This window comes from Paramisgurnus dabryanus, chromosome 5 (assembly GCF_030506205.2).
Source record: "Paramisgurnus dabryanus chromosome 5, PD_genome_1.1, whole genome shotgun sequence".
In the NCBI taxonomy this organism is placed as follows: Eukaryota; Metazoa; Chordata; class Actinopteri; order Cypriniformes; family Cobitidae; genus Paramisgurnus; species Paramisgurnus dabryanus.
In genome coordinates this window covers 28,027,815-28,051,768 of record NC_133341.1, presented here as the reverse complement: position 1 = coordinate 28,051,768, position 23,954 = coordinate 28,027,815, and the positions used below count along the sequence as shown (strand labels likewise).

Here is a 23,954-nt window from a genome sequence, read left to right as displayed (position 1 = left end):
AGCACAATTGAGTTTTAATTGCAACAAACCACCATTATTGCGATCAGTGTTTGCATTTCATCAGCTCATTTGCATTTTAAAGCACACACCCAAAACACCAAATTTTTGCTCGCACCTACAATGTGTCAATTTTAACATGTTATAATAAATTATTCATATGGTATTTTGAGCTAAAACTTCACATTGGGAACTCTAGGGACACCAAAGATTTATTTTACATCTTAAAAAAGTCTTGTGACATGGCCCCTTTAACTTAAAACATTTCGGAAGTACATAAACTGTCAGAAAAATTGTCACTGGGGTGGCACCCTTTCAAAAAATAAACCTTTGCACATATTAGTTCCTCAGAGGTACATATTGGTTCCAAATCTATACATATCTGTACCTAAATGGTACACATCGGGACCTTTTTAAAGGATATTGCCCCAGTGACAGCTAGGAACCATTTATTTACCATTTTTCTGACAGCGTATAAAATAAGAGTTCATATTTTTCAATCACCAGACACTGACACTGAATTGAAGGCCTCACGTGTATGGTGAATCATCTTAAAGAAACACTTTATTGTTACAGACCAGTTTATTATCATCTGGTTGAGGTGTCAGCGATGGCCTTGACATATGAGCTTAACATCTCTCTCTCTCTCTTTCATGTTCTATTATATGGTTACTTGACAAGCAACGTAATAAGAAAAAGCAGTCACTTTGCTGTACTGAGAATCAAGCACAGAACAGAATAAAACCTTACACTGTAAAGGTCAAACCGATCCCATGAAAAACACGATTTCATATCATGTTGTATTGAGATCAGGTGAATAAGTGTATTTAAAAAAAGTAATAGATTCAAAACACCTCCAAGTCAAACTCCTTTAGTGCCTTTACCGCAACTGCTAAAATCCAGACGCATGTCAGTGCAGCCTTCGTAGCGCATAATTTTTATCCAACCGATGGACTCACACGTTGCTTTTGACACATCAGAGCGATTCTGAGCACCTTTAGTGTAGCTTTGAGTATTCAAACACCTTTGAAATGAACAGGAATAATAAATCAAAGGAAAAGAGTAAATCTCATATAAATGTAAAATGTGCAAGCCCTGACAAAACCCATGACATGGCTTAATATATCAAAGTGTATCGTTTTTATTCTCCCAGGGGAAATCAAACCTTAACACAGAATGTGAAACACTAAATTCGTCCCACGACTCGTAACGCGTCGAAAGTGAAAATGTACTCGCGTAGGCGTCTTGTAGTGTCCACAAGAAATTTTGAATCATTTTATTTACATCCTATCTCATGTTACACTTACAAATAAATATTGCATTCTTACAATCTACATTTCATCTTTTCTATCACGTCTCGTCTGTGAGCATATATTCACCTGAGCATTCAAAGAGAAGGTCTTATTTGTGTCCTCCTCTACAACTCTTCGATAATATAAACAACAAGGATTCAGAAGATGGGGTCGATGAAGCAGAAATTGAAAGTTGCTTTAAAACCTAGGACATGTAAAAAACACAGGGAAGTGTAAAAAGAGGTAAATGATACATTTCGTCTCAATAAAAAGAGAAACATTCATACAATTACCATGAGTAATAGACCATTTCTAATCTGTATATTAATCTATCACAGCAATCATATGGTTTTATAACAAACACAAATCATTATGTGGGCTTCCATGTCTGTATGATTCATCGTCGCAATCTATGCCGGGGCCAGACTGATTCAAAATAAAATAAGTCTGGGTCAGGCGCTGTACGTACTGTTCGGACGGGCTCAGCCCTGGCCACTTCATGAACAGATTTCTGACATGTATTGTGCAAATGAACAACCTCCAAATGGAGCTTAAAAGAAGTCTTTCCACATTCACTTCAAACGCAAAGTATTTTCGGTTCTTATGTTGCTTTTCATCATTGTTGTGTTGGGTGGTTTCCTTCCTAAGGAGAAATGGGGCTTATTGAGGTTTTGATTGACGATACAGCTGGCATCCCAGCTTCGGGATTTCCATGTGGCCAACCCGGAGGACAGGCGGTACAAAATGAGTGTTCAAAAACAAACTTACACCTGGGTCTGGAGCGGGCCGAGTCTGCGGTGGCCTGTTCTGGTCTACTTACATACTAATCGGATCTGAAAAAAGCCAGGAATTCTCTTAAAAAATAAGATTGGTCCATATGTGAACTTTTTATCTAAATAAACCAGATAATAAATTACATTAGTGATAACTTTTGTGGACTGTAAGTTTCTGTACATCTGTCAGATTGGTTTCCTATCTCTCTGGTCTTGTTTATACTTGTTCATTCAGGGTGTCTGTAACTGGCGTTCTAGCCAGTTGGCAGCTGCTTTCTTTGCGCCACCTGGACTGCTTGTCAGAGCCAGTAGGAACGTGCCAGTCTGTTTTCACCCATTTCCCCTTTTTGTGAAATTCCTACTTAGCTCCAGATTCCCGGTGAATATTATTCCTTCAGACGTACTTTTATTTATTTAAAAACTTTAAATTCTCTATTAGCAATCTCTTACTTACTCCCATCTCTGACTCTCATACTCATTTCTCCTATCCTCCCTCAGTGCAAAGGCATTTCTGGTGAGTTTTTGTGTGTCCATCCTCTTTCTCCCTTTCTCTTTTCTCTTATCCCACCTTTCACAGATTGTCTTGCAGTCTCTCCATGTAGCTTCTGAGCTCGGCAGACTGTCCCAAATCCATATCTTGACAGACCCACTTAATGTCATCTTCATGCCCAATAAGTATGGAGTTGGTGTATGGCCCCCCTTCATCGGGTAGCACGGTGGCAAAAGAGGTAAACTTGACTCTCTTCCGCTTGGCCGCGCTGGGCGAGTTGTTGAGAGGTTCTACCTTACCAGCGGGATCGTTTCCAGAACAAGGCCGTGAATCGGAGTGCACGTGGGGTATGCCGCGCCCGTGCAAGGAGCTGCTTTTCTGAACGCCGCTCCCATTGAGCAGGTACTTACTTTCCTCGCACCCCTCGTTGCGATCTATCGCGGTTGTGCATTCGTCGCTGTGTGGCAAAGGGCCGTGGTCACCATGGTGATCCATTAGGTCTGCTTCGTTGCCAAGCCACACCCAATCGTGGGCGTGGTTCATGTTGCCCTGTTCCAGAACAGGAAGCTGTTTGTGACGGTAACGGAAAGCGAAACTCACACAGTTGATAAGGAAGACTAGGATAGCGAGACAAAAGACTCCCAGCAGGGCGTACATGCCGATCTCTAGGTCGGACAAACCTCTTGGACTCTGGGTCAAGTCACTTTCAGCCCCGCTGGGTAGGTCCACCTGTCCAGGGTAACTGGTGTAGTCCACAGGGTTGTTGGTCTGTCCCCCGCTCTGTTTATTGCCTCCGGAGCGACTGTTCAGCGTAGTCCTTGCTGTGGTGCTAAGTTTCTTTAGGGAACCCTCCTCTCTGTCCACCGCTGTGTTTGTGTTTTTCCATCCGTCTCCTCCGCTAGCTTTATCCGCTTCTACAACCTTATGTCTCTGTTCATTTGTGCTGTTCTCCTCTTCCGTTCCACTCCTCTGCTCCAGATCATTCTGACCGAACTTCACCTGTACACTTCCTATTCCCATTGCCAAAATGCTCTTCCTCTTCGACTTCTGGCAGGTTTCAGAGATCATCATCTCGACCCGCAACAGCGCCCCCTGGCCCTCGCCCTCCGCCACTACAACTGGCCAGCGCTGGACATTCTCCTGATAGGCGGACACCACCGTCTCATCCAAAGATGTGATTGTTAGGGTAAAATCTTTGGGGTCGTAGATATCGAGAGGGGTTACTGAGCCATCGCTGTACTGGATCCATGCACTGATGACAGCTTCCTGTTAAATAGACCAGATAGGTAAATGCAGGTATAGGTAGATACATTCTCATTTATATACAGTATATACTGCATATCTGTCCTTGATGAATCCTACATGTGAATATCAAAGCAGAGACGTCCTGTGATTTCATTTGAACTGACGTCAAAGCACACGTCAAGGTTTTTCTTGATAAATGTATACAATACTTCCCAAATGCCTATGATGACCCAAGTTTTATTATCAAAAGAGTCTCGTTTTAGTCATTCACTATTTTAGAGTTAATGCATGTCTAAGAAAAACTCTTGAAAAGCATTATCTATAAAGAATGGGGCTGCTAAACCCAGCATGCCTTTATTGTATGCATTTAAGTAATACTGTTTCACGTATGCACTTACATTTTTAATCATCTTAGTAAATTAACTACATGGAAACAGAACTCAACAGTGTAATCAAGGGTGCCACAGATATCCTGAAGGGTGAAGCCAAAACATTTTGATGCCCCCTGGCTGCAGTATAGGTCATAAACCCCCGCCAAACGTAAAAATTAAATTACACTTCAAAATAAAATGGTTTCTGTTTCTTTAGTTTTTATATTATGCTGATGTACTTTCAAGTGTTTGTTTTTCTAATAAGTTTGGTTTAAGTTAGTTATTAGATGGTATTTAAAAGGGGAAATGGGCCTTGATATAGCGACTCCACCTTAGGATCATTACTACGCAGACTCCAAACGACTTCATTGGTGCAAGATGTCAGCATACATTTTTTTTTTTTAGATATTTTGGCTTCATTTTTTAAAATGGAAGTCTATGGAGATGCGTCATCCAAATTTTTTGATGGTCTATGTGTGTAATGACTTAGAAAATAATTGCTTAAAAAGAACAGTTCACCCAAAAATATGAAAAATACTGCCATCAATTTTGCTTCCAGAAACTTTCCAAATGTAGGTGTTTGTTGTATGGTAAGGAGTAGTATGAAAATAATTTAAAAGAAAGTTATATGATTTGGGACGTCACCTCAGAAGCATGTTATAAGAAATGTTGTCATCGTTCACGTGACATTCTAACCGTCTAAACATAAAAACTCTTCTAAACCTTAAAAGGATGACTTATGGAGGCTTTTGCGATAACTATTGCTTTAAAGCGGTTCCAACAAATCACAGAGCACCATTCCACACGTTGTAAACAATACTGGCGGTGCTTTGAATACAATCCAGTTTTCCTCATCTACTTTGTACTTCGTGATCAACAAACAAACAAAACCAAAATAGTAATTTTAATGCCACTGATAAACCTGTGGTGTTTTCTTTGTGGCGTGGAAGAAACGTAAGCCATCAAATTCAAATAATTTACATGAGAGGCACCCGGGCGAAGGAAAAATGTTGGCTATTGCTTGTTTTCACACGACAGCATCAAGCTTCTGTCATGCTAACACATTGACCTCAGGGGATATTATGAAAAACTTTCCATTATTTTACTACAAGTCAATGAAAATCGAGCAGGACCAAAACATTTTACAGCTAATCGATTTGTCAAAAAATTTCAGCGATGACGTCCCAAGGATGACAGCAGTAATGACAGTGTTCTTAATATGACAAGAGTTTTGATTAATGACAATTATGTTTTTTTTTTCAATCAGTGTATACCACTAGTCAACTAAATGAATATAACATGGCAAAGATGAATGCACATTTATATATTGATTCAATAGATTTATAGCAACTTGAAAAAAACAAAAAAATTATCAGTATTTATAATAAACATTTAAAAATCAAAATATGGATTTTAATTTTTAATGTTATTATAACCTAAAGATGCTGTGTGAAAGTTTGTGACAAAAAATTGTGGTTTTCATCTTGTCACTTTCTTAGTATAAAAAACACGTTTTTACCCAAATTAGTCCAAATGGATTCATTGCATTTTGGAACCAAACTCTTCATATATACATACAGCAGCACTTGCATAATTAAAGAGTTAAATTAGGTATCTTTTAGGGCTGGGATAAACGATTATTTTTTTAACGATTAATCTAGCGATTATTTTTTCGATGCATCGATTAATCTAACGATTCATTTTGTCAGTCCGATTCGACTTCGATTCGATTCGATTCTCGATTATCTCCCCATTAATTAACTAATAGCAAGTTATACATGTTGATTTACATATCTGAATGTAAACATTTCAATATATCTTTATTGCTCTTAAAATTTCAAAATAAAAAAAGACTATACAAATGCAAAATAATGCATTCTTAGACAGAGGTAGCATTCAATAAAGCATTTGCAGTGCATACTGTGCAGTTAAGTAACCGTATAAAAATCTCAAGTTCAAATTACTTTATTTTACATGCATTTATGAGCAAAACCTCTTCAATGTGCCTTTTGATGGTCTGTGTAATTTTTATAACTAGATTTGTTTAATCCACATTGTTTTCATGCTGTTCTAGTCCATTTAATGACAGATATAAACTTAAAGGTGCAGTGTGTAATTTTTAGAAGGATCTCTTGACAGAAATGCAAAATAATATATAAAACTATATTATTAGGGGTGTATAAAGACCTTTCATAATGAAACGTTAGGTGTTTATTGCCTTAGAACGAGACCTTTTTATCTACATACAAAGAGGGTCCCCTTACATGGAAGTCGCCATTTTGTGCCGCCATTTTTCTACAGAAGCCCTTAATGGACAATTTTTTTTACTAAGTTTTCTCCGACGATGACATGTTTGTACGGTGACAGCTAACGTAGCTTCTCTATGTGTTTCAAAAGCAAGGGGTGAGCAGTAGACTACGCCGTTGGTTGCAATTTCGCAGCCTCACCACTAGATGCCGCTAAAATTTACACACTGCACCTTTAAGATAGACTTAAGATAGACTTATTATAGACTTAAGAAGCACATATATTATTAAATCTCTTTCTCTTAAGTTTGTTAAGATAGATGAGGACTCATTTACTGCTGGACAGAGAGTGAATGAAAGCGCAGTCTTCTGGCAACAGTGACATATTTCATTGCTTTCTGTTAAATTGCTCAAATGACTGTTTAAAACACACTTGGCATCACATTCATGATTTTATGGTAAAATGACACTTTTTCGCGTAAATCCACGAGCATTTAAACCATAAACAAAGCACTTTCACTTTAATTGAGCGTGAGAAGCGCAGCAGAACCACGCAGAAACGATTGCAGCACTGTTGCTACAGAGCCGCCCAAGTATTTGCAGCTGGCTCCGACCTCCGTTTATATCCGTTTCGAGCCGCGAGCTCGCGCTGCTCATGCGGCAGGGTGCATGCTTGTTTTACATGGGCGCTGAAAAAACCATGCGCCGCACGGCCGCAGGCACTGCTCACCCTTGCTGTGTGAAACTGGCGTGGACTGAAGCCACTCGCGTTGCTACTACTGCGCCGCCTTTTTGGGTCTGACGAATCGACGCGCATATTTTGCGTCTACGTATTTTTTGCGTCGACGTCGTCGATTACGTCGACGCGTTGTCCCAGCCCTAGTATCTTTTGCATTTGGCAGATGATTTAATTTAAAGTGACTTACAGTGCATACATTTTATTAGCTAAACATTTATATATTTCATGGTTATACATTTTATTACTATGTGTGAATCAAAACCAGGCTCTCTTCGTTGCTAATTAAAGCACATACATTGCACAGAATGGATTGTAGAGGGAGTTGTGTTGAATCATGATTTCAAATTCTGAAAAAAAAATTGCAGATCAACTACAGATCACTCAGTGTGGATATATGGCGAATGTTTTTCTTAATATCCGTAATTGCCAACAACTCTAAATGAGACTCTTGCAGTGTTTTCCCACCCACTCTCATTCACTCATAGTTAACCTTGGGCCCTGTGCGTGGGAAAATGTTGGCAGAAGGCAAGGCAAGTGTTTCGATTTTTAGCAGTGCTGCTATTTTTGATCCTTTAATCAGATGATTCCAAACAGCACTGTAGGGAGATGAAGAATATTAGAGATATTTACATCTCAGCTATAACAACACCTGCCAAAATGAACCTCTAGCGAGGGGCCGTGGGCTAATGGAGAACACAAAAACCAGAGCTTAAGGAACGTCTTTGCATACCATACTGGATTATTTCTCCAATTCCTGTTGATATTAAAGGTATTTTTCACATGCTTATTCTTGCCACTGTGAATGTGAATGAATTAATCTGATGCTCACCTGTTTTGGTGTGTGCAGCAGGTCTTGAGCGGTGGTTGTGATGTAGATGGCTCTGTTGTTGGTGGAACTGGGCTGCAAAGATAGACTCAGTGAGCCCACCAGCTGAACTCCCAGATCAGTGATAGTCACTTTATCATCCAGCACTGTGATCGTCTTTTCAGCCAGAATAGAGTCAGACAGAGGGGATATCACCTGGGAAATACAGAGAAATGCCCTCAGGATGCACAGTGATCTAATCTTCACATACCTTCGATACTGACTTATAGAGTTTGAATTTTTCACTGAAGACATGATGATGACAAATTTTCCATTATGCTGACTTTACATATCTAATACATCTAAACATTACACATCATAGGTATCTGTCCGTCTCTGTCTGTATGTCTGTCTATCCACCTGTCCACCCATCTGTCTATCTGTCCATCTATCCACCTGTTCACCTGTCCGCCCGCCCGTCTGTCTGCCTATTTATTTATAAATCCACCTGTTTACCAGTCCCCTCCTCTGTCTGTTTGTCTGTCTGTCTGTCTGTCTATCTATCCACCTGTTTACCAGTCCCCTCCTCTGTCTGTCTGTCTGTCTGTCTATCTATCTATCTATCCACCTGTTTACCAGTCCCCTCCTCTGTCTGTTTGTCTGTCTGTCTGTCTGTCTGTCTGTCCACCTGTTTACCAGTCCCCTCCTCTGTCTGTCTGTCTGTCTGTCTGTCTGTCCACCTGTTTACCATTCCACCCTTCTGTCTGTCCGTCCGTCCACCAGTCCATCCACCATCCGTCTATCAACCCATCTGTCTGCTAATCCACCAGTGTACCAGTCAACCCGTCTGTCTATCTATCATCCACCTACTTACAAGTCCACTGGTCTGTCTGTCTGTCTGTCTATCCACCCGTTTCCCATTCCATTCTTTTCTCTGTCTGTCTGTCCACCAGTCACTCCGCCCGTCCATCCATCCACCCATCTGTCTGCTAATCCACCCGTTTACCACGCAACCCGTCTGTCTGTCTACCTATCCACTTGTTTACAAGTCCACCTGTCTGTCTATCTATCCACCTGTTCACCAGTCCACCCGTCTGTCTGTCTGTCTGTTTATCTATCTATCCACGTGTTTACCAGTGAACCCATTTGTCTGTCTGTCTATCTATCCACCTGTTTACCAGTCCACCCATCTCTCTGCTAAATCCACCTGTTTACCAGACAACCAATCTGTCTGTCTATCTATCTATCCACCTGTTTACCAGTCCCCTCCTCTGTCTGTCTGTCTGTCTGTCTGTCTGTCTGTCTGTCTGTCTGTCTGTCTGTCTGTCTATCTATCTATCTATCTATCCACCTGTTTACCAGTCCCCTCCTTTGTCTGTTTGTCTGTCTATCTGTCTATCTATCCACCTGTTTACCAGTCCCTCCTCTGTCTGTCTGTCTGTCTGTCTGTCCACCTGTTTACCATTCCACCCTTCTGTCTGTCCATCCGTCCACCAGTCCATCCACCGTCCGTCTATCAACCCATCTGTCTGCTAATCCACCAGTGTACCAGTCAACCCGTCTGTCTATCTATCATCCACCTACTTACAAGTCCACCGGTCTGTCTGTCTGTCTGTCTATCCACCCGTTTCCCATTCCATTCTTTTCTCTGTCTGTCTGTCCACCAGTCACTCCGCCCGTCCATCCATCCACCCATCTGTCTGCTAATCCACCCGTTTACCACGCAACCCGTCTGTCTGTCTACCTATCCACTTGTTTACAAGTCCACCTGTCTGTCTATCTATCCACCTGTTCACCAGTCCACCCGTCTGTCTGTCTGTCTGTCTATCTATCTATCCACGTGTTTACCAGTGAACCCATTTGTCTGTCTGTCTGTCTATCCACCTGTTTACCAGTCCACCCATCTGTCTGTCTATCTATCCACCCGTTTCCCATTCCACCCTTCTGTCTGTCCACCAGTCCGTCCGCCCGTCTGTCTGTCCACCCACCAATCTGTCTGCTAATCCACCTGTTTACAAGTCCACCCGATTGTCTTTCCACCTGTTCACCATTCCATCCTTCTGTCTTTCAGTCTGTCTGTCCACCGGTTCGTCCGTCTGTCCACCCATCTCTCTGCTAAATCCACCTGTTTACCAGTCAACCAATATGTCTGTCTATCTATCTATCCACCTGTTCTACCCCGTCTGTCTGTCTATCTATCCACCTGTTTACCAGTCCACCCATCTGTCTGTCTATCTATCCACCCGTTTCCCATTCCACCCTTCTGTCTGTCCACCAGTCCGTCCGCCCGTCTGTCTGTCCACCCACCAATCTGTCTGCTAATCCACCTGTTTACAAGTCCACCCGATTGTCTGTCCACCTGTTCACCATTCCATCCTTCTGTCTTTCAGTCTGTCTGTCCACCGGTCCGTCCGTCTGTCCACCCATCTCTCTGCTAAATCCACCTGTTTACCAGTCAACCAATATGTCTGTCTATCTATCTATCCACCTGTTCTACCCCGTCTGTCTGTCTATCTATCCACCTGTTACCAGTCCACCCGTCTGTCTGTCTGTACCTCCATCTGTCTGTCTGTCTGTCCACCTACCTGTTCACCTTTCCACCTATCTGTCTGTCTGTCCGTCCATCCGTCCATCTGTTTACAAGTCCACCCGCCTGTTTGTCTGTCCACCTGTCTGTTTGTCTGTCTATCTATCCACCTGTTTCGCCCGTCTGTGTGTGTCTGTCTGTCTATCTGTCCACCCACTCGTCTGTCTATCTCTCCACCTGTTCACAAGTCCACCCGTCTATCTATCTGTCCGTCCATCCATCTGTTTACAAGTCCACCTGTCTGTCTGTCCGTCCACCTGTCTGTCTGTCTATCTATCCACCTGTTTCACCCCGCCTGTCTGTCTGTCTATCCACCTGTTTACCAGTCCACCTGCCTGTCTGTCTATCCATCCGTCCACCCGTCCGTCCATCTGTCTATCCACCTGTCTAGCCATCTGTCTGCCTGTCTATCTTTCCACCTGTTCACGAGTCCACCCGCCTATCTATTTATCTGTCTGTCCATTCATCTGTTTACAAGTCCACCCGTCTGTTTGTCTGTCCACCCGTCTGTCTGTCTGTCTGTCTATCCACCTGTCTGTATGTCTGTCTGTCTATCTATCCACCTGTTTCATCCGGTCTGTCTGTCTGTCAATCCACCTGTTTACCAGTCCACCCGTCTGTATGTCTATTCATCTGTCCGTCTGTCTGTCTATCCACCTGTCCAGCATCTGTCTGCCTGTCTATCTTTCCACCTGTTCACGAGTCCACCTGTCTATCTATCTATCTGTCTGTCTATTTATCTGTCTAACTGTCTAACAGTCCATCCATCAAGCAATCCATCCATTCATCCAATATGTATTATGTAACATTTAATTATTTAAAAATCTTCTCATTTCATCTTTCCATTATATAATAGCCTCCAAAAAAACGCCTAGGAAAGGAGATCCAAGCTGACACATTGCAACATTGCTTGGCTATGACAGACAGACAGCATGACAGGCGTACAGAGAGCTCTCGGAATCCACATGTCATCGTCATCATAACTCCTGTTACCATGGACAAAAACTGTTGACTGACACCATGAGGATTCCCGTGCTGAGGGAAATAAAGCAAGAAACTAAAATGACAGGAAATCAAAGGGGTGGTGATAGCAAATACGACATGGGGAAAACACAACCTCTCTTCCAAGATGATTCATTAATAATAGTTCAGTCCGACTAATAATCACATGTATGGTCTTACATAAACACCACACATTTATAGCAAGATGAAACATATCAGGTTGAAATAAAGACTAACAGATACTGTACGTGAGCACATATGTATCCTAAAGGAAATATACATAAACACACAGGGGTCAACAAAACACTTCACACAGAGCTGAGCATTTATCACCTCAGAGATTTCAACACCTGTAGGCAAACAAGCTTGTTATCACTCACACACAATGGCACTGGAAAGATTTCCGCTGTGTTTAACAAGGGAGGTGTTACTATCTCACAGGTTCTTTATTTATTTGTCAAAGGTGTGTCGTCTAAATAAAGTGTGCTCACTTTATTTACAAACTGAACTGCTCTCCTATCAGAGTCTGTTATATCGACACTGAAATCTCTTCAGGGTAAAATATCAGTCTATACAAATCGTGCACCATATTTCAAGGTAGATGTGTGTGAAAACTGACTGAAATGTAAGATTTTAATCTAAAAACTAACAGCTCACTGGAGAGGATGTTGACAAGTAAATAACACTAAATGTTGGTCTCTTCTTCACATTATGCTATCACGTGGCTTTAGTAGTGCATACTGTATAGTCAAAAAATATATATATTTGTGACAAAAAAACAGACTAACTTCATTTTTAGTGATATACTGATTTCTACATAAATCATCCTACATAATGTAAAGCACATTCAGACAGATGCACGGACGAAGAGATAAAGATCAATAATACCTGTATAGTAGTGATGCCCAGGTCTCGTCCCATCAGTACCCTCCCATCAATCAGTCGAGCAATACGTGTGTCCTCCACTTTCAGGAAGTCAAGAACCATCTCTGTGATATCAGCTGACCAATCAGAACCCAGCATGTGCACGAGCTCCCCACCAGGGTCAGCTGGTTCTGCTACAAAGTGTGTGAGAACTCGCACCAAAGCATACTGATACTGCAGGGCACAGCCTTTGCCCTTCCTCTCATCATCCTCATCATCCTCGCTGTCACGCGTCGGCCTGGCAAGGCGGGCAACAAGAAAAGAAGGCAAAAAAGTAATAAGCAACTCTAAGTGAACTTGACTGACTCCAATTTACTATAATTGTCTCTTTGGCATCATCTTTTGTGTAGCATAGGTAGAGCTCAGTTGCTTCGATCAGGATTTTTGGAGCCGATACTGAGTACCGATTTGTTATCTTCGTAATCGGCTGATCCCAATGCAGATACCGATTTTCAAGCTGGTATGCAAAATCTTTGATGATTGTAACTGTTAACATTTTTTCTAGATAAAATAATACCACGGATATTGCCTTTGTTATATTACTTGCAGTAATTAGGTAGCCTATATCATGAGTTTTCAAACTTTTTGTGTGTGTGGACCACTATTTGTAATCAAGAATTTTCGCGGACCATTATAATAAAATATGTCTATACAAAGTCCTGAATTTATCTGCACCTCTAAATAGGCTTACTAGCACTAAAACTATAACTGGTCATCACATCAGTACAACATATTCTTAAAACATATTCTTAAAAAAATATATTTTTCTTAAAAAATATATTATTTTATATTTTATTTTGCCTTTACATGTACCACCTGCAGTACCCTCACTGACCACTAGTGGTCTGCGGACCACAGTTTGAAAATGGCCGGCCTATATCATTGTTTTAACAGGGAAAAAAATTTATAAGCACAACAAATATTTCTTATGCAAAGAGAAATGTAATATGGCTTTAAAAAGGCTATTGTCTGTTAAAAGTAATGAAAATAAAACACTTTACAGTCTTTGAATTAAATATACACGCATTTGTATGAAGTAGTTTGTAGCTTTTAAATAGAAGAAAAAAATATTTATGTAAAGAGATATTTTTAAAAAGTGCACATTTCTTCTTAAGTGGAATAAAGCTACTTTTTCCCCTTATGTACAACCCAGAGTCGTATAATAACAGAGTTACGAAACGCTTTGATCTCGCCGCCGCGCGGTCACGTGATTCATGTAACGTTCTACAGTTCCAAACCAAGCAGGGCTGTCAATCTGTTTGCATAGGTTTTCAGCTATTTTAGGTAAATATTAGCTTGTAATGGGAATTGATCACTATACTTACTATGTTTATAACGTTTTTTTACTAGGGAGTGATGGAAATACAGTAAATCAGTTAATAAAGATAAACAGTTAATTGTGACCCAAAGATAACTGTGGTTGTCAGGAAACGGGGAACACAAAACACGAACCCAGATGCGGACGTAACAAAAAAGGAATTTATTACAAAAACAGGGGGAAAAACAGGAAAACAAAACCCACGAGGGGGCAAAACAAGACAAGGGCAACAGCACTACATGAAACTGACACTAAACTAACAATACTAACATTAAACTTTTCCAACACAAAACAGATCAAGACTTAAATATACATAACTTACTGGAACCGACAGGGCAAAAAACAAGCATGGGACAAGGCATGAAAACAAGACGAACGTGCCCTAGACAACAAACACAAGGACTCTTAAATAGGGAGAAAGTAAATTACATACAGCTGAAAATAATCACGAGTAAGGGATCGGGGAAAAAGTGACGAGACCCGGGAAATGCGTGGTCGAAATAAACCAATACTACAACCACACACTTCCCACATAGAACATATGTACTGTCAGAACCCTGCCATGCTAAACTAGACTAAAATACCAACAGGATCCGGCAGGATTCTGACAGTACGCCCCCCTCCAAAAGGCGGCTACTAGACGCCTTCGAAGGGGGAACACTAAACACGGGACAAGACGGACTGCATACATGACATGAACCATGAAAACATAACAAATAACATTAGGGGCAAACAAGACATAACAATGACTGGATTGGGATGGGACAATAAAAATAATAAACAAGGGAGGGGGGGGTGGGGGAACACAAAAGTTCATAGGGGGTGGTCCAGGGTGGGAGGGTGGGGAAAGAGTCTGGGTGGACTTCGGGAGAGTCCCGGGATGACCATGGCCAAAAATGGCAAAGTCTGGCTGGGGTGGCGCTGACTGCGCCCACGGCTGGGGTTGCGCTGGCTGCGCACACGGCTGGGGTTGCGCTGGCTGCGCACAAGGCTGCGCACAAGGCTGGGGTTGCGCTGGCGGCGCACATGGCTGGGGCTGCGCTGGCGGCGCACATGGCTGGGGCTGCGCTGGCGTCTGCGTCGAAGCCTCTGGGCGCTCTGGACGCTCTGGCGGCTGCGTCGACGGCTCTGGGCGCTCTAGACGCTCTGGCGGCTGCGTCGACGGCTCTGGGCGCTCTAGACGCTCTGGCGGCTGCGTCGACGGCTCTGGGCGCTCTGGACGCTCTGGCGGCTGCGTCGACGGCTCTGGGCGCTCTAGACGCTCTGGCGGCTGCGTCGACGGCTCTAGGCGCTCTGGACGCTCTGGCGGCTGCGTCGACGGCTCTAGGCGCTCTGGACGCTCTGGCGGCTGCGTCGACGGCTCTGGGCGCTCTGGACGCTCTGGCGGCTGCGTCGATGGCTCTAGGCGCTCTGGACGCTCTGGCGGCTGCGTCGACGGCTCTGGGCGCTCTGGACGCTCTGGCGGCTGCGTCGACGGCTCTGGGCGCTCAAGACGCTCTGGCGGCTGGGAAAGATCCCCCTTCCTCCTGTTCTTCTTCCTCCGGTTCCTGAGTACGGGAAGTGTAGCAGGAAGAACAGGGGTAGGTGTGGGTAAGACAGGTGTGTGTGAGCCCCTCGGAGTCGGAGAGGCGGGGACCGAACTCCCCAGTCTAATTGATCCCGTGATGAAACCCCTCGGAACCGATGGCGGTGGACCGGCTGCCGGCTCCTCCTCCCGGGGTCTTTGCTGTGGTTCGAGACGGTCCACCATCTCCCAAAATGGTAAGGAGATGAGACCCGCTCGTTCCGAAATAGGAGGAGGGTTATCGAGGCCGGCCAGGAGGTATCGGTTGACCATCCGATCCGGAAAGCACGCCCTTCTGTCCAGGACCTTCTGGGCATAGCTATGCAGGCCGAGTCCCTTTTGTGGTGGAAAAAACCCAAACCCGGAACGTGACTCTGCGGTAAGGGCATTCCACCAAATTGGATCCTCGGCCATAGTCCGCTGGGTTCTTTATTGGCACGTTCGTTCTGTCAGGAAACGGGGAACACAAAACACGAACCCAGATGCGGACGTAACAAAAAAGGAATTTATTACAAAAACAGGGGGAAAAACAGGAAAACAAAACCCACGAGGGGGCAAAACAAGACAAGGGCAACAGCACTACACGAAACTGACACTAAACTAACAATACTAACATTAAACTTTTCCAACACAAAACAGATCAAGACTTAAATATACATAACTTACTGGAACCGACAGGGCAAAAAACAAGCATGGGACAAGGCATGAAAACAAGACGAACGTGCCCTAGACAACAAACACAAGGACTCTTAAATAGGGAGAAAGTAAATTACATACAGCTGAAAATAATCACGAGTAAGGGATCGGGGAAAAAGTGACGAGACCCGGGAAATGCGTGGTCGAAATAAACCAATACTACAACCACACACTTCCCACATAGAACATATGTACTGTCAGAACCCTGCCATGCTAAACTAGACTAAAATACCAACAGGATCCGGCAGGATTCTGACAGTGGTTATCTATAGACGGTTTCATCGGACGCACGTGATTCACGTCTGGATCCGAACTTTACTTCCGGTTTTGTTTTTTTAATGGTCTGACTATTTGCTAAACTGATCTCTTGAACAAATGCCTCATCTAAAATAAAAAAAAATTTGGTTTCCTAGGTAATCAATGTGTTTTTTTTTTTGCTTGTTATATAAATAAACTACGTTTAAAGTACTTTGTTGTTATTTATTATTAGCGGAGTTTACCGGAAGTTACGTGCGGACCGCGACAGCCGCTTGTTTATGTTGTTATTGCTGAAACCGTCTATACCAACTACAGCAACACAGTTTATCTTTTATTTTTGTAGCAAAATATGGCTATATAAATGGCTATCAATCTGCTAAAAACATAGTTCCTACACTTTTACTATATTAAAATATATTTATAGTACACATTAAATGTTAATATGATTATACATGATTTTCGAGGATACATCACTCGTATTACTTACCAAACACAATGAAACACATATATCAGCATTGTGAAGCAATGTGACTTTCTTATAAGGCATATAGCTTGTCGCTGTTGCCCCCTAGTGTTACTCGTAATATATAAAAAAGATAAGTATAAAGTAGATGGCCACCAGTAATAACATTTTAAACCATTAAATCTATATTATTCACACATTATACACAACTCATAAAAAAATTTACTAGTTATTATTAACGATAATCATTACCTACAGCAGAGTTCATAAAATATCACTGTTGACTATATTAATGAAATGTCCGAAAATGTAAAGAGAAACGGTAATTTCATCGATTTACCAGCAGGTGCCATTGAAATGAATGGGCTTCAGTGCTGCGTTTGGAACTATGCGTCACTACCGGTCACTACATGAAACGCTGTTACTTCCGCATTCCATTCTTACAACGGACGTCTATGTGAGTGTCGTAACTCTATTATTATACGACTCTGGTACAACCTATTGGAAAGAGTCATTAGTTGGTTAAGTAAAATAACAAAATTATAGCTTTTAAGTATTTATGTAAAGATATATATTAAAATAAAAAGTGCACAACCTTCTTAAGCGGAAGTAATAAAGTAAAATAACAAATAATAATTATATAATAACGAACGAAGAATTAAAATACCTCCCCGCCCAACCCTATCGTATACGTTGTTTGATGGGGATGAAAAGACGCATCGCGCTGTTAGGACCGGAGCACGTCCTATAGAAAATAAACATATCTCTGTAAAGGCAAAGAAAGATATCCGCACATGAGCAATGGGTTTTAAAAATGCTGGCATTGCGTAAAAATGGTCTCTAATTGCAGCCCCATTCAGGAGCCCTATGATGACAAAAGTAAACACAAAGATCGGCTCATGAGATCGGCAAATTTACCGATTGATGGCCGATCGATCAGGGCATCCCTAATGCATACATTAAAAAAATTAAAATAAAAAGCTTGTAACGCATTGAATGTCACATAAATGATGTATCTTTAGGTTAACAATCCATTTCACTTTTTTACTACCCACGCAGTATTTTAACACTAGCAACAGAAATAGTTACAGATCTTTTTTTACTGCTCAGCCTTTAAGGCATACGATGCAAACTGTTTGTTTATTTCAATTAACTTTCTCTTTTTTTCTTCTTTACTTTCTTTTTTCTTGTTCACTCTTTTATTTCTCCATCTGAGGCTGTGATTACCTTCACATTTCCTGTTCACCTGCGGAAAGCACTGCGTGTGGTGTAAGTGTGTGTGTGTTTCCTGGTGGTAACAGTGGTTTTGTTGTTAGAGACAGAGATAGAAATTGGCCGAATTGAAAAATGGGCCCAGCAGAAAGACTGAAGGCCAACAAACAGAATTGGCTGGTGAAAAAAAGAGACACATATCCACACACACAAACAAACATCAAACATGACAGACTATTCTCTTAAACATAAAGAAAGTGATGCCATAGAAGAACCATTTTAGTTCCCCAAAGAACCTTTAAATTTGAGGTCATTTGCTATGAGGATAAACACGATTTTTGTATTTTGTATGGTAAATTAATAAGCTGTTTAGTAGATCCTGTAAATAAACATTTAAAGGGATAGTTTAACCAAAAATAAAAAATATGTCATAATTTACTCATTCTCATGTATACATTTCTTTGTTCTGATGAACACGAAGATAGATATTTTGATAAATGTTTGTAACCAAACCGTTCATGAGCCCTATTCACTTCCATAGTAGGAAAATGAATACTATGGAAGTGAATAGGGCTCACAAACAATTTGGTTACCTACATTCCTTAAAAAAATATCTTCCATTGTGTTCACCAGAAAAAAATGACTTTATACAGGTTTGTAACAGCATGAGACTGTAAACGATGACAGAATTGTCATTTTTGGGTAAACTGTCCATTTAAAGGGACACTCCACTTTTTAAAAAATATGCTCATTTTCCAACTCCCCTAAAGTTAAACATTTGATTTTTACCTTTTTGGACTCCATTCAGCCGATCTCTGGGTCTGACGGTACCACTTTTAGCATAGCTTAGCATAATTCATTGAATCTGATTAGACCATTAGGATTGTGCTAAAAAATAACCAAAGATATTTTTTCTATTTAAAACTTGACTCTTCTGTAGTTACATTGTGTACTAAGACTGACAGAAAATTAAAAGTTGTGATTTTCTAGGCAGATCTCTTGAGTTATTTTTTTGCACGATGCTAATGGTCTAATCAGATTCAATGGATTGTGCTAAGCTATGCTAAAAGTGGTTGCGCCAGACCCTTTAAGGGGCTGTTTACACTTGGTCTAAAGATGCGTTTTCATCGATGGAAAGTGGATGAGAGAAACACATCATGTTTTGAATACCATTTACACCTGGCATTAGCTTCGTCCACGATTCGATCGATGAAAAAGCTAGTTAATGCCAAGTGTAAACAGCCTCAAATAATCACTGGGTAAGACAGATACAAATGCACAAGCAAATGCACAAACACACACCTCCTATTGGTGATTATTGGTACCCTCCATCCTTTCACTTGGCTGAGTTCTGCATCTGAAACATCAATCTGGAGCGGTAACCGTGGTACCCAGACAGTGAGCTCTAATTGGCTGGTCAAATAGAGGTAGGTAAAGTTCACTTGAAGCGAGACACGCCCCCTCATTTCTTTTCCATTCAACAACACTTCATCACAGCCAAGAGACACCTGCAGAAAAGGAAGAGAAACCCAAAATAACAAAAGTAATGTCAGATGGAACCGCAGTGATTGTTTTGTTGGGTTTGTAATGGTTGTGGTGGTAATAATGTTTTTTTCTTTACATTTCCCTGCACTGACTTCAACTTCAAATAAGTGCACCTTTTTACATAATTATAGAGTGGGATAACAGACTTGGAGATGCCTTTTTTTCTTTCTATAAACAATTCGCTTGTTTGTCATTCTTAGGTTTGTCCTCTCCTTCTCTCTATGTAGTTATTAATGGTGCTCTGTATTTACTGAATGCGTTTTTGACACCGTGATGGGTTGCATCCGTGTGACATTGTCGCTTGAAACGGACGGCTATCATTTTGCCAGCAGCAAATCACGCACACAAGAGAGATCAGGCAGCGTGAAGCAGTCACATCCTGCTATTAAAGCTCAGGGTCACTGCGGGGCTACGCTCAAGTTTGAAATGAATGTGTGCGTGCGTGTGTTCACGGATCGTATGTGGTTCAAACTGTGAAGCCTTCATGGTTTGTTGTGTTGGTTTTGTCAGGGCTGTCATTTTATGAACATGTCTCCTCTCGCACTTCCTATTAACAGCCAGCTACACACTACAGCTGAATACAGTTGTCACTCCTCTTTTAATCCCATTCTGTACACACAGAGTTTGGTTATTCATTGGAGTGACAAGTGCATTCCCACCCGATTTGTTGCATGGTGTGCACAGAATGTAACCTAACGAAGAGTTGGTAATGCAGTGATGTAACTCTTTTCGACAGTGACACTTGTCTGAGCTGCAGTGTCTGAAAAACAAAGACATTTTGCAATATCAACTCAAGGGCCATTCACATTATAACGATAATGATATAATAAAACATATAGTTTTAAATATCTTTTTATATCACAGATAATAGTGGAGTTCTCACCAGAACTATAACGATAAAGATACAATGAACGATATCGTTGGGATCATTTTCTGAGCAATTTTTCCCACCTGATGAACAATAAACCATTGACAGCCAATCTATTTGAACTTTAAGTGCACGTGCACTTAAAATGACAGTGGAGAAGCTCATTGCTGAGGTCTATAACATAAAATTATCTCAGGTATCCAGCGCTGATGTAGTTGCTGTGAAATTCACTACATAATCCTTTTTTCCTACCACACTGACTACGCCAAAAAGTACGATATTTGATTACACAAACTACCACAAAATGCAGGGTGTTGAGGACATCTGTTGGTTACCTGCTGTGTAAATGCAACAAGAACATACATATTCAGTCACATGTAAAATATTGCAAAAGTTTTTATTACAAGAAATATGCAATATTAGTTAATGCCATCAAAGGCAAGTGATTTGCGCAAGTGGGAGAATTACAGAGAGAATTAGCATAAAAGTTATCGTTATCGTCCGGTGGTGTGGATGCTAATGTAGTTATCGTTATAGTTAAAGGTTTAGTCCATTTTCTTAAAAAAATCCAGATAATTTACTCTCCACCATGTCAACCAGAATGTTGATGTCTTTCTTTGTTCAGTGGAGAGGCAATTATGTTTTTCTGAGGAAAACATTCCAGGATTTTTCTCATTTTAATGGACCCCAACACTTAACCGTTTTAATGCAGTTTAAAATTGCAGTTTCAAAGGACTCTTAACGATCCCAAACGAGGCATAAGGGTCTCATTTTTGGCAAAAGAAATAAAAATATGCACTTTTAAACCACAAATTCTCGTCTTCCTCCAGTCGTGTGACAAGCAGCACGACCTCATGTTAAGAGGTTACGGATGAAGTATGCGAAACTACGCTCCAGTGTTTACAAGTCTGGAGAAAGAGGACCGTTCCGACGTTGTTGTATGTGGAATGATAATAATTAATGTCTTTGTGTCAGTTTATTGTTTAAAATGGTATGCAAATGTGCGTATCAAATGCAACACGTGACCTTTCCACGTCATTACGCAATTACGCGAGGTCACGCTTGCGCGTCACACAGCCGGATGAAGAAGAGAAGTTGTGGTTTAAAAGTGCCTATTTTTTATTTTTCTTGCCAAAAATGACTAGATAAGATAAGATAAGATGCTAGATAAGACCCTTATGCCTTGTTTGGGATCATTTAGAGTTCTTTGAAACTGCAATTTTAAACTGCATTAAAACTGTTAAGTGTTGGGGTCCATTGAAGTTCATTAAAATGAGAAAAATCCTGGAATGTTTTTCTCAAAAAACAATTTCTTTTCAACTGAACAAAGAAAGACATAAACATTTTGCATGACATGGTTGTGAGTAAATTATCTGGATTTTTTTTAAGAAAAATTGACTAATCCTTTAATATTATAGTTATATCATAATAATGTGAATGGCCCTTTACAGTCAGGGTTGCCAAGTCTGCAGTTTTCAGCAGAATTGGGCTACTTTAACATGTTTACGGGTTGATGTGACTCCAATAATGTGATATTCAGCCTCTGTAATGCATATTTTAGCAGATAACCCAAGCCAAAAATGCAGATTTTACACATTGAATGCGTTTAGTCTAGTTTTGAGTAGCAATAATGCTTGTTTTGCGGTGAACCTGGCAACCCTGCTTACAGTTTTAAAGAGTAATGGGGCGGCTTCCCGGACAGGGATTAGACTAGTCATATACTAAAATAAATGTAAGAGCTGTCCAAACTGAAAACAACTTGCATTGACATATCTTAAAATAAATAATTTTGCCTTAAAATGCACATAAGTAATGTTTTTATTAAGGCATGTTTTTTAAAACTAGTTATATTTTCTAATTAAACTAAGGCCTAGTCTTGGCTTAAGCTAATCCCTGTCCGGGAAACCAGCCCAAAATGTCTTATCAGTATGTGTTCCCTGGGATCGAACCCATGACCTTTGAGTTGCCAATGCAATGCTCGACACTTGTACAATTGTGAACAGTATTTTGATGTACTTTCAGTTCTTTAATACATTGACATGTATTGTTTAGCAGACGCTTTTATCCAAATTAAAGAGCTTACTGTATAAAATTTTGTGTGCTACACTGAAATATGTTCATCATTTAGAAGAAAATGCAGCGAGATCCAGCAGCAGTTATACAATAGGGATTTCACAAAAGACGGATCTAATTGCCTAAACAATTAAACAAAGACTGTTTTAAATGCAAATCTAAATAAAATGCAATGTGAATCATTTATTTCTAGCAATCGGGGTGGTAATATGACACAAAGAAGTAAAATTTCATTGAAGTCAATGTCCTCGGTGTTACACAGATACTATCAAGGACCCTCAGAACAGAATATAATGGAACTCATGCTGCGGATGCACTGATACGTAATGTACAGGATATAATGTCCTGCCACAGCAACACACATGGTGATGGTTGATAAAAGGCACCCTTCTGCAAGCCCTGCAAGCCCTCAAGTCTTTATGTGTGCGTGTTTGACTCTGAGATAGCAATTACGCACAATTCCCTTCAAGGATGACACGCTCAATTTCTCTACCTTTGCCTCCATATCTCTGCTCTGGCAATTTGCACCTTTTTCCACATATCTTTCTGATCATCACCAGTGTTGTTCTAAGAGCCTCCACCCCCGTCATCCTCTACGACAGAAATGACTGTCAGCACTGAGAACCGCAAAGCTAATGGAACAGGAAAATAGCAGCCAAAGTGGCATGTGGCCACATCAGAAATATAACATGAGCAAAATATATTATTACTGTATCTGGTCTGGTGTGTCATAACTTTCTGAGCTTGATAGTTTTATAGCATTGGTTAACCAGAATACGTAACTCGGTTCACACTTCAAGAATAAAAAGAGGGCTTCAGACAGCAACAAAGAATGCTAAAGCTGCAATCTGTAACTATTTTAGTTACGAATAAAAAAAAAACATAAGCATATATCTCCTTACCCCGATTCACAACGGTAAGCTTATAATAATGATTTATAAGCTGTCAGGTGTGATTTCGTGGGAAAGGTCAGTGTGATGGCAATTACTTCAACCCATTTAAATATAAGTAACCTGCAATTTAATGTTTCAAACAGAGATGGCGATATAGAGACAAAAGTTAAAGCTTGGGAAAGATGAAATTTAAAGTCCCCCTCTAGTCGATAATTTATCACTTAAAACTAATCTTTGAGCAAAGGTAAAAACAACAAGAGGACTTTAAAGTTCAGTGGGGCAGTACCCTTTAAAAGTGTCCCAATATGTACCACTCATGGTCAAGACAATCTGGTCAAGACAATCTCCTGAACTCCAAACTGAATGTCAGAATGGGAAAGAAAGGTGATTTAAGCAATTTTGAGCATGGCATGGTTGTTGGTGCGAGACGAGCTGGTCTGAGTATTTCACAATCTGCTCAGTTACTGGGATTTTCACGCACAATCATTTCTAGGGTTTACAAAGAATGGTGTGAAAAGGGAAAAACATCCAGAATGCGGCAGTCCTGTGGGCGAAAATGCCTTTGTTGATGCTAGAAGTCAGAGGAGTTTGGG

The 23,954-nt window shown here is 41.0% G+C and overlaps 1 protein-coding gene across 1 annotated transcript in view; it reads right to left on the bottom strand.

The window, feature by feature from the left end:
- Window positions 1-1,258: 1,258 nt before the first annotated feature.
- The window catches only part of LOC135732597 (transmembrane protein 132C), a 283,165-nt gene continuing 260,469 nt past the window's right edge, over window positions 1,259-23,954 (bottom strand). The window contains exons 6-9 of the mRNA XM_065250807.1: window positions 19,285-19,490; window positions 12,436-12,709; window positions 7,983-8,174; window positions 1,259-3,818 (exon numbers count right to left, since the gene is read on the bottom strand). Of these exons, the coding sequence (XP_065106879.1) occupies window positions 2,634-3,818; window positions 7,983-8,174; window positions 12,436-12,709; window positions 19,285-19,490 (1,857 nt within the window). The 3' untranslated portion in view covers window positions 1,259-2,633. The remainder of the gene's footprint in view (window positions 3,819-7,982; window positions 8,175-12,435; window positions 12,710-19,284; window positions 19,491-23,954) is intronic.